Genomic DNA, 14202 nt, shown 5'->3' on the forward strand with positions numbered 1-14202 from the left:
TGGATCTCCACTGCAGTGAATCATCTAAAGGAGTGGGCAGACATAGGAGCCCTGGGGGGAATGCTGATATTAGTTTGTGTGGTGTGCATGTGCTGTATTTGTTGCCTCAAAAGGGCACAGGCCCGCACCTCTGCCATGATAGCTCAGGCCTTTGCTGCGATAGAAGAAGGACAGTCTCTCCAGATTTGGCTTGCTGCCCTTAAATAGTGGCTTCCTAAGTATTCATCACACTCGGGGTGTGAGGCAAAGCACTGCACAGAGGGTTGCCTACGAGCAGTTGGGCGACTCTCTGGGAGGCATGTTTGATTGCATGAAGGTTGTACTCATATTCCTTCCCCTGGGAAAAGGGTACTTGCACACCAGGGATCAGACCTCTACCTCCACCCGTTGTGTCCTGCTGTTGCGCCTTTTAAAATAATAAATAAGGGGGAGCTGTGGACAGCCCCTCGGGCCAAGCCCTAAAGATGGCGCCTCACAGAAGTTCTATGCTTGGGACAAACAAGTCCATATTTGGAGGAGCTCGCCCTCACCGCTGCTCATTGACTTCTGATGCTTGCCTGGAGAGGTTGCGTAGCCTGGGGTGATTGGGCGGAGTGAGTGTGCTTATAAGGAAGCCCCGCCCGAGGCTCAGGGGAGATGAAGCTTGAAGTTGCTTGAATAAACTGCTGTAAGAAGAACTGGTGGTTGTGTCTTCCTTGCTGGTCGAGGCAGACGCGACAACCTGCCACATGCATCAGGGCTGAGTGAATACAGAGAAAACTGTGGGTAGAATGGTAACCCAGTTTCTTCTTCCCATGGGTTCTGTGCTGGGAACAATGAGGCATTTTTTATCCTGGAAGCTCTGGAGATATGTCCGGGCCCAAGAGAGAGGTGGAACTTCCTTCTCAGGACTGTCCAGTGGATCAACTTACCTGCATTTCCATTGTGCTCTAATGCCTTGGCCTTCATCATGGGAGCTTGAGTCTATTGCTCACACTGCCACATCTAGCTGGCTGGGGTTTCTTCAGAGTTGGTTCCAAAAGTTTAGGCAGTGGGGACACTCAGTTCCCCCTTTCCTGTTGTGATCCATAAAGTTTAGGTAAGTTTAGGGGCCACTACCACTGGTCCCAGAACATTCTCAGGACCATCAAGAGGCCCTGCCTGAGTTTGTCTGCCTTCTCCAGGGAAAATGATGGCATGAGCAGAGTGTGGACATCACCCCCTGGACAACATAAGGTGGACAATAGCAACAGGAGAGTGTGCCAAATACTCACAAAGGGACACTGGCTATAAGCCCACCCCCAACAATACATTACTTCCAGGAGGAGTTAATTCCCAAATCTGCATCAGCTGGAACCTAGCCTTCAGAACACCTAGGTTATGGGGGACACCTGAATCAAACCACCACATTTCTCCCTTGGCCCCCATAAACTGATATCCATACATGATATAATACAATGCATTCAGCACAACTTTAAAAGTCTCCATCTTTTTTTTTTAATCAATCTCAATGATGTCCATACATCCCCATAGTCCAAGATCTTTTAACTGAGCCATAATACCAAAAAAATCCTCAAAAAACTCATAATGGCACAGAATAAACATTTACACTGCAAAAGATGGCATTGGGCATAGCAAAGAAATATTCAACCAATACAAGATTTAGACAGGAAAATATCAAACTCTAGCTCCAAGCCCAACAACTCTAGTCAGTGACAAATCTCCAAGTTCGATAATTCTAATCAGCAACAAGTCTCCTGAATGCCAATTCTGCCCCAACAGCTAGGCTACTCACAGTCCTGGAAAACTTCATCAGGACCAGCATCTTTCCTTAGCAGCCATTTTGTGGTCCTGGCATCTCCACTGCAATCCACAGTTCATCCTTATAGCTCCATTGGGTCTCTGTGCAGGCATCCAGCAAACCTGTTACACACTGCCCATGGCCATTTCCAAAACACAAGACCACATTGCAAACTCAATGACCTTTTCTTTCCTGCATTTCTTATACTCCACAATACCAGGTAGAGTGCCAATTTGTTAATCCAGGGGGAATAAAGCAGACTTTAAAGAAGAGGATACTCGGACTTCCGGCCAAGATGGCCACCGCCTAGCTGCGCTGCAAATACTGGGGAAAGAAAGATAGATGCAGATCCTGAGGAGAGAGCTTCCCCAACATACCTCAAAAGGGGCCTGATTGAAACTAAGGAAAATGGGCAAAACAAGCAAGGGTGCTGTTTTCCTGATGAACTGGATACCAGCACAAAGGGGAAGGAGACCAACACAGAGAAAAATCAACTCCTACCAAATTAGAGAGCCAGAGCCTCAGAGGCCCCCAACACCTCAGCACTGAAGCAGACCAAAAATGAACCCAACATGGCTCAGGGAAATTTTGCAGAAGAGGGGGCAGAAAGAATGTCAAAGTCACATGTTGGGTCATGATATGCAGAGACATTTATTGTACTAATAACTGTGGGCTAACTCCACAATGCACAACCAATTTACATCAACAAGGAGGGTCCATTGGGAGGGGGTAGATCATGGATGAGCCTAAACAATGATACCAAACTGCCTGTATTTGCTGAAAAGATAACTAATAAACTAAATTAAAAAAAAAAAACCAAAGAAGTGGATACTCCTTGAGCACTCAGGTCCCTTCAAATGAGTCAACATTCTTCCTGTTGCCCCAGTGCAAGTCAGCTGGCCCAATCTCAAAGGTTGTAATCTCATACAATTTCAGATGAGCAGGAAGAACTTTTGGCCCAAAGATTTCATTTTTTTCTGTGCCATATCCCTCTGCTCACATCAGTCCATTTCTACACAAAGCAACCCTGCACAAGTTCTCAGGACACGGGCATAACAGCAAGCTCTCACACTAACTGCTCTTAGCTCAGTGCAAACAAAGCTTTCTCACTCTCATAAGCCAAACCTCACAGTCCATAGTTCTTATTGTGTTCAGTTCTCTCCACTCTGACCAGAATAGTCCATCAAGCTATACTTAAGCACTGCAAGGTGTCTCTTAGGCCAAGGTTTCAAATCCTTCCACATTCCACTTGAAAATCAGCTCCAAAAGGGCAAAGCCACAAAGTCAGGTGTCTAGCAGCAATCCCACTCCTTAGTACCACTTTACTGTTGCAGTCAGGTTCACATTGTTGCAGAAATCACCTGACCAAGAGCAGCTTTTCTGAAAAAAAAAAGGGGGGGGGTTATTTTGGCTTATAGGCTCCAGGGGAAGCTCCATCATGGCAGGGGAAAATAATGGCATGAGCAGAGGGTAGACATCACCCCTGGCAACGTAATGTAGATAATAGCAACAGGAGAGTGTGCCAAACACTGGCAAGGGGACACTGGCTATGATTCCTATAAGTCTGCCCCCAACAATATGTTACCTCCAAGAGGTGTTAATTCCCAAATCTCCATTATCTGGGAACCTAACATTCAGAACACCTAAGTTTGTGGGGGATACCTGAATCAAACCACCACATAGATCCAGGGGAAGTTCCATAATGACAGAAGAAACTGGCCCCTTTTCACAGATCCAGATAGAGAGAAAAGCTACCACCAGCACCACTACAAGTAAACACACTCTGGGAACCCTAGGCAGAGTTCAAGCACTCTGCATAGCTTAGGCTGGAATTCAGATCTGCTCCCAGTAACACCTTAGGGCTGGACCCCAAGATTCACCCATAGTGATATGTTTTCCAGCCAGGTGGCTGGAAATCCAAGTTACAGCTTTTATTTTGTTTGGTTTTCCCAGGTAGGGTGTTGCTCTAGTCCAGGCTGACCTGGAATTCCCTGTGTAGTCTCAGGGTAGCCTCAAACTCATGGAAATCCTTCTACCTCTGCCTCTTGTGTACTGGGATCAAAGGTGTATGCCATCATGTCTGGCAAAATTACAGCTTAAAAAAAATATTTTACTTATTTATTTGAGAAAGAGGGAGAAGGAGAGAGAGAGAGAATGCTAGAGTCAGGGCCTCTGGCCACTACAAATGAACACCAGGATGCATGTGTTACCTTGTGTATCCGGCTTTCATGGGTACTGGGGAATTGAGCCTGGGTCCTTAGGCTTCACAGGCAAGTGCCTTAACCACTAAGCAATTTCTCCAGCCCCATTACAGCTTTAATAATACATCTAAGTCTATTGCGGGGCATAAATTCAAACTACCACACCAACCAACCAAACAGAAAATTGAAGACTTCCGGTTATATGCATGGGGTGAAGGGAGGTTCATTTAAAATAATGGCTTTTTGTTTTTCCTATGATTTACATTGGGGTGAGTCCTATACTGAACAATAATTTGATGTCCTCCAGGGTTGGCTTCACTGTAGTAGCTTCTCTTCTGTGCATACTGGTGGCCTCTGTTGGTCACACTTAGCTTTGCAGTCTGTGGGCTGTGAAGGCTCTGTGACTTTTCTGACACTCCCCAAATCTTTCTTGGAGTGGTTAGCATTCTAGTTGGGAAAAGGGTTTCTCCCAATTGCACTGTGAGTTGGGGAAGCAACCACAGCATTGAAATCAGGTGGGCCTGTCTTCATACTTTCCAAACTTCCAAAGATTTGATGCCTCTGTAAGACAGATAGAGCTGTTGGTGGCCATAGATGTGAAGTTTCCCTGGAGCTTCAGAGATCTGTCTCTGCAATGAACTGCAGATAAGTGATACCAGAGCTGGTCCAGGACTGTCAAACTCCAGTATTTTTCTTAGTTGATAAAGTTAGCTACTGGCCCCTGAGGGTGAGTCTATTTTTCCTTGTGTACCACAGTGCCTGAATCAAGCCTCCTGAAACCTGTGATTTATTGTTTTACAGTGCCTTGCCTTATTACTTTTCACAGCTGTCTTCTAGGGCTGTCTCTGACCCTGGGGCTGTGGCAAATTAAATTCAAGATCCCTGGACTGGAGAGGTGGTTTAACAGTTAAGCACTTGCCTGTGAAGCTTAAGGACCCTGGTTCAAGGCTCAGTTCTCTAGGACCCACATTAGCCAGATGCACAAGGGGACACATGCGTCTGGAGTTTGTTTGCAGTGGCTGGAGGCCCTGGTGTGCCCATTCTCTCTCTGTCTCTCTATCAGCCTCATTCTCTCTCTGTCTGTGGCTCTCAAATAAAAAAAAAAATTCAACTTAGCGGTTAAGCGCTTGCCTGTGAAGCCTATGGACCCCGGTTCGAGGCTCGGTTCCCCAGGTCCCACATTAGCCAGATGCACAAGGGGGCGCACGTGTCTGGAGTTCGTTTGCAGAGGCTGGAAGTCCTGGCACGCCCATTCTCTCTCTCTCTCCCTCAATCTGTGCAAAGTAACCAGGGAAAATTTCCATCCCAGGTCAACAGCCTCTATGATAGCCCTTGCATAGTTCTGGTATATCCAAAACATCTTCAGGTCTCCATGCAAACCATGGTCCATCTTCCAATGGCCTTCTCAGCCTGTCAGGGTCATCATGCCCTGTCTCCTGCTGCATCTCAGCAGCAGCTCCTGGAACCATGTGAAATTCATGACCACTCCATGCATTTTTCATGCTTCTGAAACCAGTACCAGCTTTGCAGAATACAGCTATATACTTAATTCAGGGGCAAACTATATCATGACCTTGAAAAACAGGTTCCTTCTCCAGTCAACTCTTTCTAAAAGAGTTTGCATTTCTATCAGTCTTTCTTCAGGCATCCTCTCCATTTTTTAAGCTTAAAGCAGTTGGGCCATCCTTCCAAGTCCACCCTCCATTGAATCCCTTTTCCTTTCCAATTATTCTCTCTTCTATATTGAAGTTATCAGTTTTTCCATATATTATCTGGGCCTAGTGGAGGTAATGTCAGGCATTGTTGTGGTGGTTGATGTGTGTTGGTGTTTTCATGGAATTTGAAATTTTTTTTGTCTAGTCTGGGTTTGGTTGTTGTGATCTGCTTCTGTAGGCATTTGTGTTTGGTTATTTGTTTCTTCTCTGTGGAGAATTTCCTGGAATACTCTCTGTAGGTTTGGTTTTGTGTTCATATAATTGTAAAGCTGAGTTTTGTCATGGAAAGTTTTTCTTTCACCACCTATTATGAGGGAGACTTTTGCCAGGTAGAGTAGTTTAGGTTGGAAGCCATAGTTTCTTAGAGTTTGGAGAGTTTTATTCCAGGCCCTTCTAGCTTTCAGGGTTTCCATTGAGAAGTCTGAAGTAATTCTGATGGGGTTACCTTTGAAAGTGGTGCACTGTTTTTCCCTGGCTGCTTTTAGGATTTTCTCTTTGGTGTCAATGTTTAGGGTCTTAATGATAATATGTCTTGGGGAGTTTCTCCTTTGGTCCAGTCTGTTTGGAGTTCTGTTCACTTCTTGTATATTGATGGGCCTTTCTTTTAAGAGACTGGGGAAGTTTTCTTCAATTATTTTGTTAAATAATTTCTCCATGCCTTTGGTCTGAAATTCTTCTCCTTCTGGTATTCCAATGATTCTGATAATTAGGACATTTAAGTGTATCCCACAATTCCCTCATGTTCTGTTCACAGGAACTTTTGAATTTACTGAAATTTTTGTACTCTCAAACTGTTTCTTCCATCCTGTCTTCCAGATCAGAGTTTCTATCCTCCACTTTGCTGACTCTATTCTTGAGAGCCTCTAGAGAGTTTTGGACTTGTTCAATTAAGTTTGCATTTTCTACTACTTTCCTATGCATCATTTCCATTGCTCTGTCCAGCTCCCTTTTTACCTCATTTTCTGATTTTCTTGATGATTCTTGGAATTCATCCTTGCATTTCTTTGTTTTCATTTAGTGTGGCCAGCTGATTTTTAAGGTCCTCTTTTTTTTCACTCTCCCTCAACTCTCTTAGCTCTCTTTGAATGCCTTCCAATGTCTTATCATATTGTTCTAGCTTAGTGATGGTAGCATCCACATGATTATCAGTCTTTGTTGCTTTCCTGCAAGTTCTAGCAGTAGGTTGGTCAGGGTTGCATTACTCATAGCTTCCACTTCAATGTTTTGATCCTAAAAACTCTTCTATGTTTTGGTTAGATGTAATCCTTGTTGGACTGGGTGATTTATCTGGATTTTCTTGCATTTTATTTTTCATGTTATTTATTTTGTGCTGTGGTCTACCAATGACAGTGTATGGGCAGGTAGGTGGGTGGACCAGCTTGGGCTCTAGCTCAGTGGGAATCCAAGGAAGCCTGGGCAGTTGCCAAGCAGACTGGGGTTTTTCTCTCTCTTGCCAAAGCCACCTATCTACTGTCTGACAGGGGCACCAAAGTTGCCTGAATTCTCACCCAGTAATGCACCAAAGCTGCCTGCTTTCGAGCTTGGAGGGGGACTGAGGTAGCAAGCCCTGAAGCTGCTCAAACTCTGGCTGGGAACACTGGGACCTGCAAACAGTCTGAGCTCCCCCACCACAGGAGAGTGGGGGATGGGCGGCGATGGACATGTAGGGGATGGAAACTGAGCTGGCGCTAGTGACTCAGTCTGGTCTTGTGTGGCTCTTGCTGTGGGACTGGGCCTGCTGCACGTGCAATTGTAGTGCAGAGGCAGCTGCAGCGGGCACGGGATTGGGGCACAGCAGAGCTGGCCGGTGGGTGCGCGATTGGAGAACACCAGTGATGGGGGGGTCTGGCACCCACCAGATCGAATCACACCGGCAGTCCCTGCAGGTGTGCAAATGGAGCATAGTGTGGCAGGCTGGCACACGTGATCAGAGCACAAAAGCAGAGTTCCCCGCAGGTGTGAAGATCCCTGCGGGTGTGTGAACAGAGCACAGAGGTGGAGGACCCCGCGGGTGTGTGTTCAGAGCACAGCACAGCGGGCCAGGGGGCGTGCAAGTGGAGCACAGCTGCTTGGGGCGCGGGGCACAGCGTCTGTATGGGGGGGTAGACTACCCACCAGTGAGGGGATCCGCAATTCCCTGTTTTTCCCCACTCTGTGTCCTCCCACTGGCAAGAAGACCCTGATAACCCTTAATTACTTTCCTTTCTTACCCCAGTATTTGCAGTGCAGCTAGGCAGTCACCATCTTGGCCGGAAGTCCTCCAAATACAATTCTTACTGCACTTAGCATTCTCAAACTCTCATCAGAAGTCTATAAAATTTGATTTACTGCTCCAGAAGGCATCTTCAGTTGTAAGTACCAAGTCCATGACCATTTCTCCAAGACAAAAGTTCCAAAAGACCCAAATTCACATGGTCAGATTCATTTCACTCCACACCTGGTACCAATTTCTCTAGCAGACAGCTACAGGTAATTGAGATAAATCTCCAGACCAGATATGTTTATGGAGGAAGGGATATTAATTTAGAGCTTACAGATCCAGGAGGAGTTTCATAATGGCAGAAGCTGTCCTGCTTTCACAGGTCTAAGGAGAGAGAGGGAGGGAAAGAGAGAGAGGGAAAGGAAGAGAGAGAGAGAGAAAGAGAGAGAGAGAGAGAGAGAGAGAGAGAACCACATCACACAGCACACCTCAGGAATTCCAGGCACTTTGCATATCTTTAGATTGGAATTTCAAATTCACCACCACACCTTAGGGCTGTACCCTAAGATATTCCCAGTAACACCTTCTCCAGCCAGGTGGCTGCAGATCCAAAATACAAACTAATAAAATACTGATTATATTGAGGGTCATCCATTCAAACTGCCACACTATTATTGCATAGTTGTGTACATTTTATCTTGCTGGATGGCTGATTTTGTAGCTTGTAGAATCTATTACTTGTTCATGCTGTTGGTGACCATTACCCCCCAAAGTTCACATAGGACTTTCCTACACTATGAGAGCTAGCCAGCAGGGAACTGGTTTCCATCTCACTTTCAGCATGATCTCTCAATGTCCTGTGACCATAGCCTGTGGTATCTTCAGCAATAGGGTCTTATCTAGATTGGGTGGGTAATCAAGTACTTTGGCAATGGCTTGTGTTGTTTGGGGATCTTATTGCCCCTTGACCAACAGCTCACTATGGGGGTAATCCTAATTCTGGAACTGTGATTTACCAGCAAGAGCCCTATGGGATGCTTCTGTCCAATATCCCCCCTTCCTTTGTATCTTTATTTCTCTTTTAAGAGGGTTATATTTTTAACTAGTTAACCATGAGGTAGGTTTATATGGTGCTGATTGATGCCATCTTTAGTTTCATGATCTCCCCTCCCCTTCCTCTTTTAGCCTTGTCTTTCCAGATGCTTTCACCACCTTCATTCTGCCTCTCTACTCACCTATTTACTATGCTCACCTTTGATCCCTTCCTGCTTCTCTCTCCAAACCTCATTCTAGCTTCCTAACCAGTCCTCCCATCACCTGACCTTTTCACCCTCCAAATACCCTCTCCACTGAATCCATTCTTCTTTCCATCAAGGCTGTCTTCTACTTTGATGTCATAATTTATTATTATTATTATTGTCATCTTTTGCATAATTTGGATAGAATTAACTCAAATCTTTGGGTATCTCTAAGTGTAAATGAAGTTAAAATTATATTAATGTTATCAGAAGTTTGAATATGTCATAGGACTTTTTATAGCCTATAATTAGTTTTCTTGATTAATTTTAATTTTATTTTTATTTCTTCTTATAAGAGAGAGGGAGAGAGAGAGAGAGAGAGAGAGAGAGAGAGAGAGAGAGAGAGATCAAAAATTGTCACGATGCCAGGGCCTTCAGCCTCTGCAATTGAAGTCTCAAGGTTGGCCAGGGAAACAGACATTGTGGTCACTCAGATCTCATCAAAATAAAGATCCAGAGTCTACAGAGTAAGCAACACTAAATCAGATCCCTATCTTTCCCACCAAGGCTCAGGGAAAATTACAGAAGGGGGGAAGGTTGTCAGAAAGATTGTAAGAGACTCAGAGTGGGTGGGAATAGCTTTGGACATCTTGTTTCCCCTATCCCTGCAGAGACTGACTGAGGCCTCTTGCTTCCCACAATGAGTGACAATAACCCTATTGAAGACTCTCAGAAAAACTGGGGCATGAGAGAGGCAGTATTCAAATCAATAAGTTAAAAAAAATTGGAGTTCAGGGATATCCTGGTAGAGTTCTCAGAAGAATCTCCCATAATATTGGAGAAAAACAGCACTATATGAGCTAGTAATCTGGAAGCTATAAACAATGTTCTCAAATAAAATCCAAAAGGATTAAAGCATTTATAAATACCTTAACTACAAACCAGGATAAACAACAACACATGTTTAGAATAGAGAGAAAAAATTAACAGCTGAAAGATTAATATTCATAGTGAGACATGTGAGCCAACATGAAGAGAAAATTTAACCCTTAGAAATTAACTCAGAGTTACAATGGGGGAACCAATACATGAGGGTAATTGAAAATGAGGTAATGATATTTTATATACCAAAAAGCAAAAGAAAGAATTGAATCTGCTCAGTTGCGACACACCTCTTGTTCCTCTGCCTTTTTTTCCTAGGTAAATTTATAGGTGTTACCTTTGTCTTTATATCATTTCAATTCCAGATGACATGTCCTGATTCACCCCTGCCACACCCAGTGGCTATTACCTAACTCTCCAGGTTGTCCAGGCAACCAGCAAGGCTGGGGTACTAGGAGCCTGAAGGAGTTCTTTGTCCTCTGTCAGTGTCTCCTTGGCAGAACAGTAGCCATAGAAGAGGGTTCAGACCTAGTTTTACCCAGGATGCTGTCCCTGAACTGGGACATGTGTCTGGCAGAGGGACTCATGACCTCTAGGATCTTTCTTTTGCTGTTTGAGCTCTGGGTACTTCTGGCTCCTGTACAGTGTTTTCAAGGCCGCCCCTCATGGCATTACATGTCATCAGAGGTGGTGATTCCTCGGAAGGAGGCCCACCATGGCAAGGGCCTTCAGGCACCAGGCTGGCTTTCTTATAGTTTGCATTTTGGGGGCCAGAGGCATGTTATCCACCTTCAGAGAAAAAAAATTCTTTGGCCCAGACACTTGCTAGTGATGACTCAGGATGACCAAGGAGCCTTGCAGATGGACTACCCTTTCATCCCTTCAGATTGCTACTACCTTGGCCACCTGGAGGCGTTCCCTCAATCCATGGTCACTGTGGACACCTGCTATGGAGGCCTGGAAGGGGTCATGAAGTTGGATGACCTTGCCTATGAAATTAAACCTCTCAAGGATTCACACAGGTTTGAACATGTTGTTTCTCGGATAGTAGCTGATGTCAGTGCAACAGGGCCTACACATAGACCAGGACACAAGGAACATATAGATATCTTCTCTGAAGCAAACTTCAGTATTGCCCCCAGGATGTCAGGTAAGGACTATGCTTCACATGCAGGTGCTATAAAAGGCCATGTTCAATCTTCCAAAGCTATGTATGGCATTTTCAATAATGTTACAAAATGTGCCAAATATATGGTAGGATTGTTTAGTATAGTTGACAGTTTTTTGCGAAGTCTCCATATAAAATACTATATTTACCTTTTGACCATTTATAACACCAATGATCCAGCTACCATTACTGACTATAGAGTTCCCGGGGGTGAAATACACAATTATTACATTGCAAATTTTTATGGAACTGTTAGACCTGATTCATCCTGCATAGTTCATAAAGATGGGCCACATGAACTTACTGTTGAACCAGTTTCAGGAAGTATGTGTCAACCCAACTGCCTAATTTTTGCTGGGCGTATTGGTAGACATTCTTTAGTAGTAGCTACTATAATAGCCAATCGCCTTGGGAGAACTATGGGTCTGGCTTATGATGGAACATATTGTATCTGCCAGAGAAGGACCACCTGCATAATGTCCAGGTACCCAGTGATAACAGATGCCTTCAGCAACTGTTCCCTTGTGAATCTACAACAAATAATTGGTGTTCCTGATCAGCTAGCATGTCTTTTCCATCAAAATTGGCAGTATCTTAATTATACTTACACATTTAGGAGATGTGGGAACAGCATAGTGGAGCATGGAGAGAAATGTGACTGTGGATCATTCAAGCAGTGCTATGCCAACAAGTGTTGTGAGAGTAGCTGCCAATTCACGCCGGGAAGCATATGTGATAAAGGAACATGCTGTACAAACTGCACCTACTCCCCTTCTGGGACAATTTGCAGAACTATCCAGAATATATGTGATCTTCCAGAGTACTGTGGCGGGAACACAGTCAACTGCCCTAATGATACTTATCTGCAAAATGGCACACCATGTACAGAAGAGAGCTTCTGTTTCCTTGGAAACTGCACTGACCCCTCTGTGCAATGCAAGGAAATCTTTGGTGAACATGCTCACCATGCCCATGATGCCTGCTATCAGATAAATTCTCAGAATTTTCGATTTGGATATTGTTTGAGATCAGCAACAAGTCTCAGATACACAGCTTGCTCTGTAGACAACATGCGGTGTGGAAGGTTGCAGTGTACCAATGTCACCCATCTTCCACGACTGCAGGAACATGTTTCATTCCATCAGTCACAAATTTCTGATGTCCTCTGTTTTGGATTGGATGAACACAGTTCAACAGAAACAACTGATGCTGGGCAGGTGAGAACTGGTACCCCATGTGGCACTGGAAAGTTCTGTGATCGTTCTGCTTGCAATGGGACTATGACGGCAATGGGTTATGACTGTACCCCAGAAAAGTGCAACTTTAGAGGAGCTTGCAACAATCAGAAGCATTGTCACTGTCATATAGGCTGGGACCCTCCAGAGTGCAAAAACCTAGGCTCTGGTGGGAGTATAGACAGTGGACCTCCTCCAAGGAAAATGCACTCAGTAAAACAAAGCATACAACCAGTGATATATTTACGACTGGTCTTTGCTCGTATTTATGCTGTCATAGCAGCACTGCTCTTTGGGGTAGCCACAAGTGTAAGAACTCTTAGAATTATCAAGGATGAGGAAATTCCTCAAACTTAGCCATAGTACAAAAAATGAGCCAGCCTCCTGAGCCCTGTAAAACATGAAGAATACAGAAAGAGCATCTGAGTGTCAGTGGAAAGCTCAAATCCATAGTTCTTGGCTTCTATTGGGTTCTTGAAGGTTTTTCCCTCATACTGTGGGAAAACAGGAGGCTTTGGCTTCTGACACCATTGTCTTTGATATATTAATGATGCTCACTCTAGAATAAATCCTTCAAGACCTCACATTGGTGTATTCTGTTTCTTTGGTAAGTTGTTAGCCTCTGGGTCTTGACCTGAGGTCATTGGTTCTAAGATTAGTGGAAGTTGTTGCTGTTTATTTTTTATTCCTATTATTATTATTATTATTATTTTATTATCAAAATGTTTCCTATGGATACATCATGTGTTGGTGCCCTCCTTTTTCCCATCCATGCCCCTATTACATTGGGGTACTTTTTAGTGGGGTTGCAGGTATTCCCCATGGGGTTGTGGTTTATGCATTGTGGGAGTAGTAGTCAGTTATTTTCTGGGGGAGGAAATGTCTATGGGCATGATGTCTTAACCTGTGATTCTTAAAATCTTTCTGCCTCCTGTTCTGCAAAATTCCCTGAGCTGTGTTGGGCGAGTTTTAAGTCTACTTCAGTGATGAGCTTTTAGGAGCCTCTGGATCTCTGCTTTGGTAGGTGTTGAATATCCTCAGGGTCTGTCTCTCACAGAGAGTTTAAAAGACAAACCCACAGTCCCAAAAATTGCACTTCCCTGCTTTGCACAGAAAACTACCCTTTGTTTCTGATAATGAGATGTCCAGGGAACTCCTAAATTTATAAGCATGGTTAAGGCAGCTATGCTTCTATTGATACTGATTAGAAACCTCACCTACCTTCTCAAACACATCTCCATAGCCTACCACACACTGTCCTCCAAATTTTTACCATTCAGCTGACACAGTACTTCTATTCTATCTCTGTGACTCTCTGTAGATCATAAATGAATATGAGTGAAAACCAAATGGAGAAAAGATGATAGAATACCTATTCACCACCAATTCTTCCCAGTCCTTGCTCATCTCTACATGTGTCCTCTTACTCATAGACCTACATAAGTTTTCCTTCACATACCCCAATGTTCAACCCCTCATTATTACTTTTGTCAGGGCTCCCTTTCCCACAATTTGGGACTCAGAGATACTATTCAGGGAACTGTACAGAGAAATGGAGGAAGTAAAGGAAGATGCAGGATTCAGTTGAAGAGATTAAGGAAGCATGAGCTGATACCAATCAGATAACTGATGTCTGGAACATTTCTGACATAATTGGTCTACAGGTCTCATGGAAAGATTTTTTGAGCCCTTCTATAGAAATAGGGGCATGTCATGCCACAGTGCCTGCTCTTCTGGTTTGTGCTGTTGTGCCTCCTGAAGATTAATAAACCCCAGTAAAGAC

At 44.2% G+C, this 14202-nt stretch overlaps 1 protein-coding gene and 1 gene segment (V, D, J or C); one reads left to right on the plus strand and one right to left on the minus strand.

The window, feature by feature from the left end:
- Nucleotides 1-14202, minus strand: part of LOC123462044 — an 81468-nt gene that overhangs the window by 50428 nt on the left and 16838 nt on the right.
- LOC123462138 (disintegrin and metalloproteinase domain-containing protein 21-like) lies at nt 10560-12776 on the plus strand. The gene has a single exon (XM_045154417.1). It carries the CDS (start codon nt 10560-10562, stop codon nt 12774-12776), a length of 2217 nt encoding a protein of 738 aa, XP_045010352.1.

The sequence above is a fragment of the Jaculus jaculus genome, chromosome 7 (genome assembly GCF_020740685.1).
Source record: "Jaculus jaculus isolate mJacJac1 chromosome 7, mJacJac1.mat.Y.cur, whole genome shotgun sequence".
NCBI lineage: Eukaryota > Metazoa > Chordata > Mammalia > Rodentia > Dipodidae > Jaculus > Jaculus jaculus.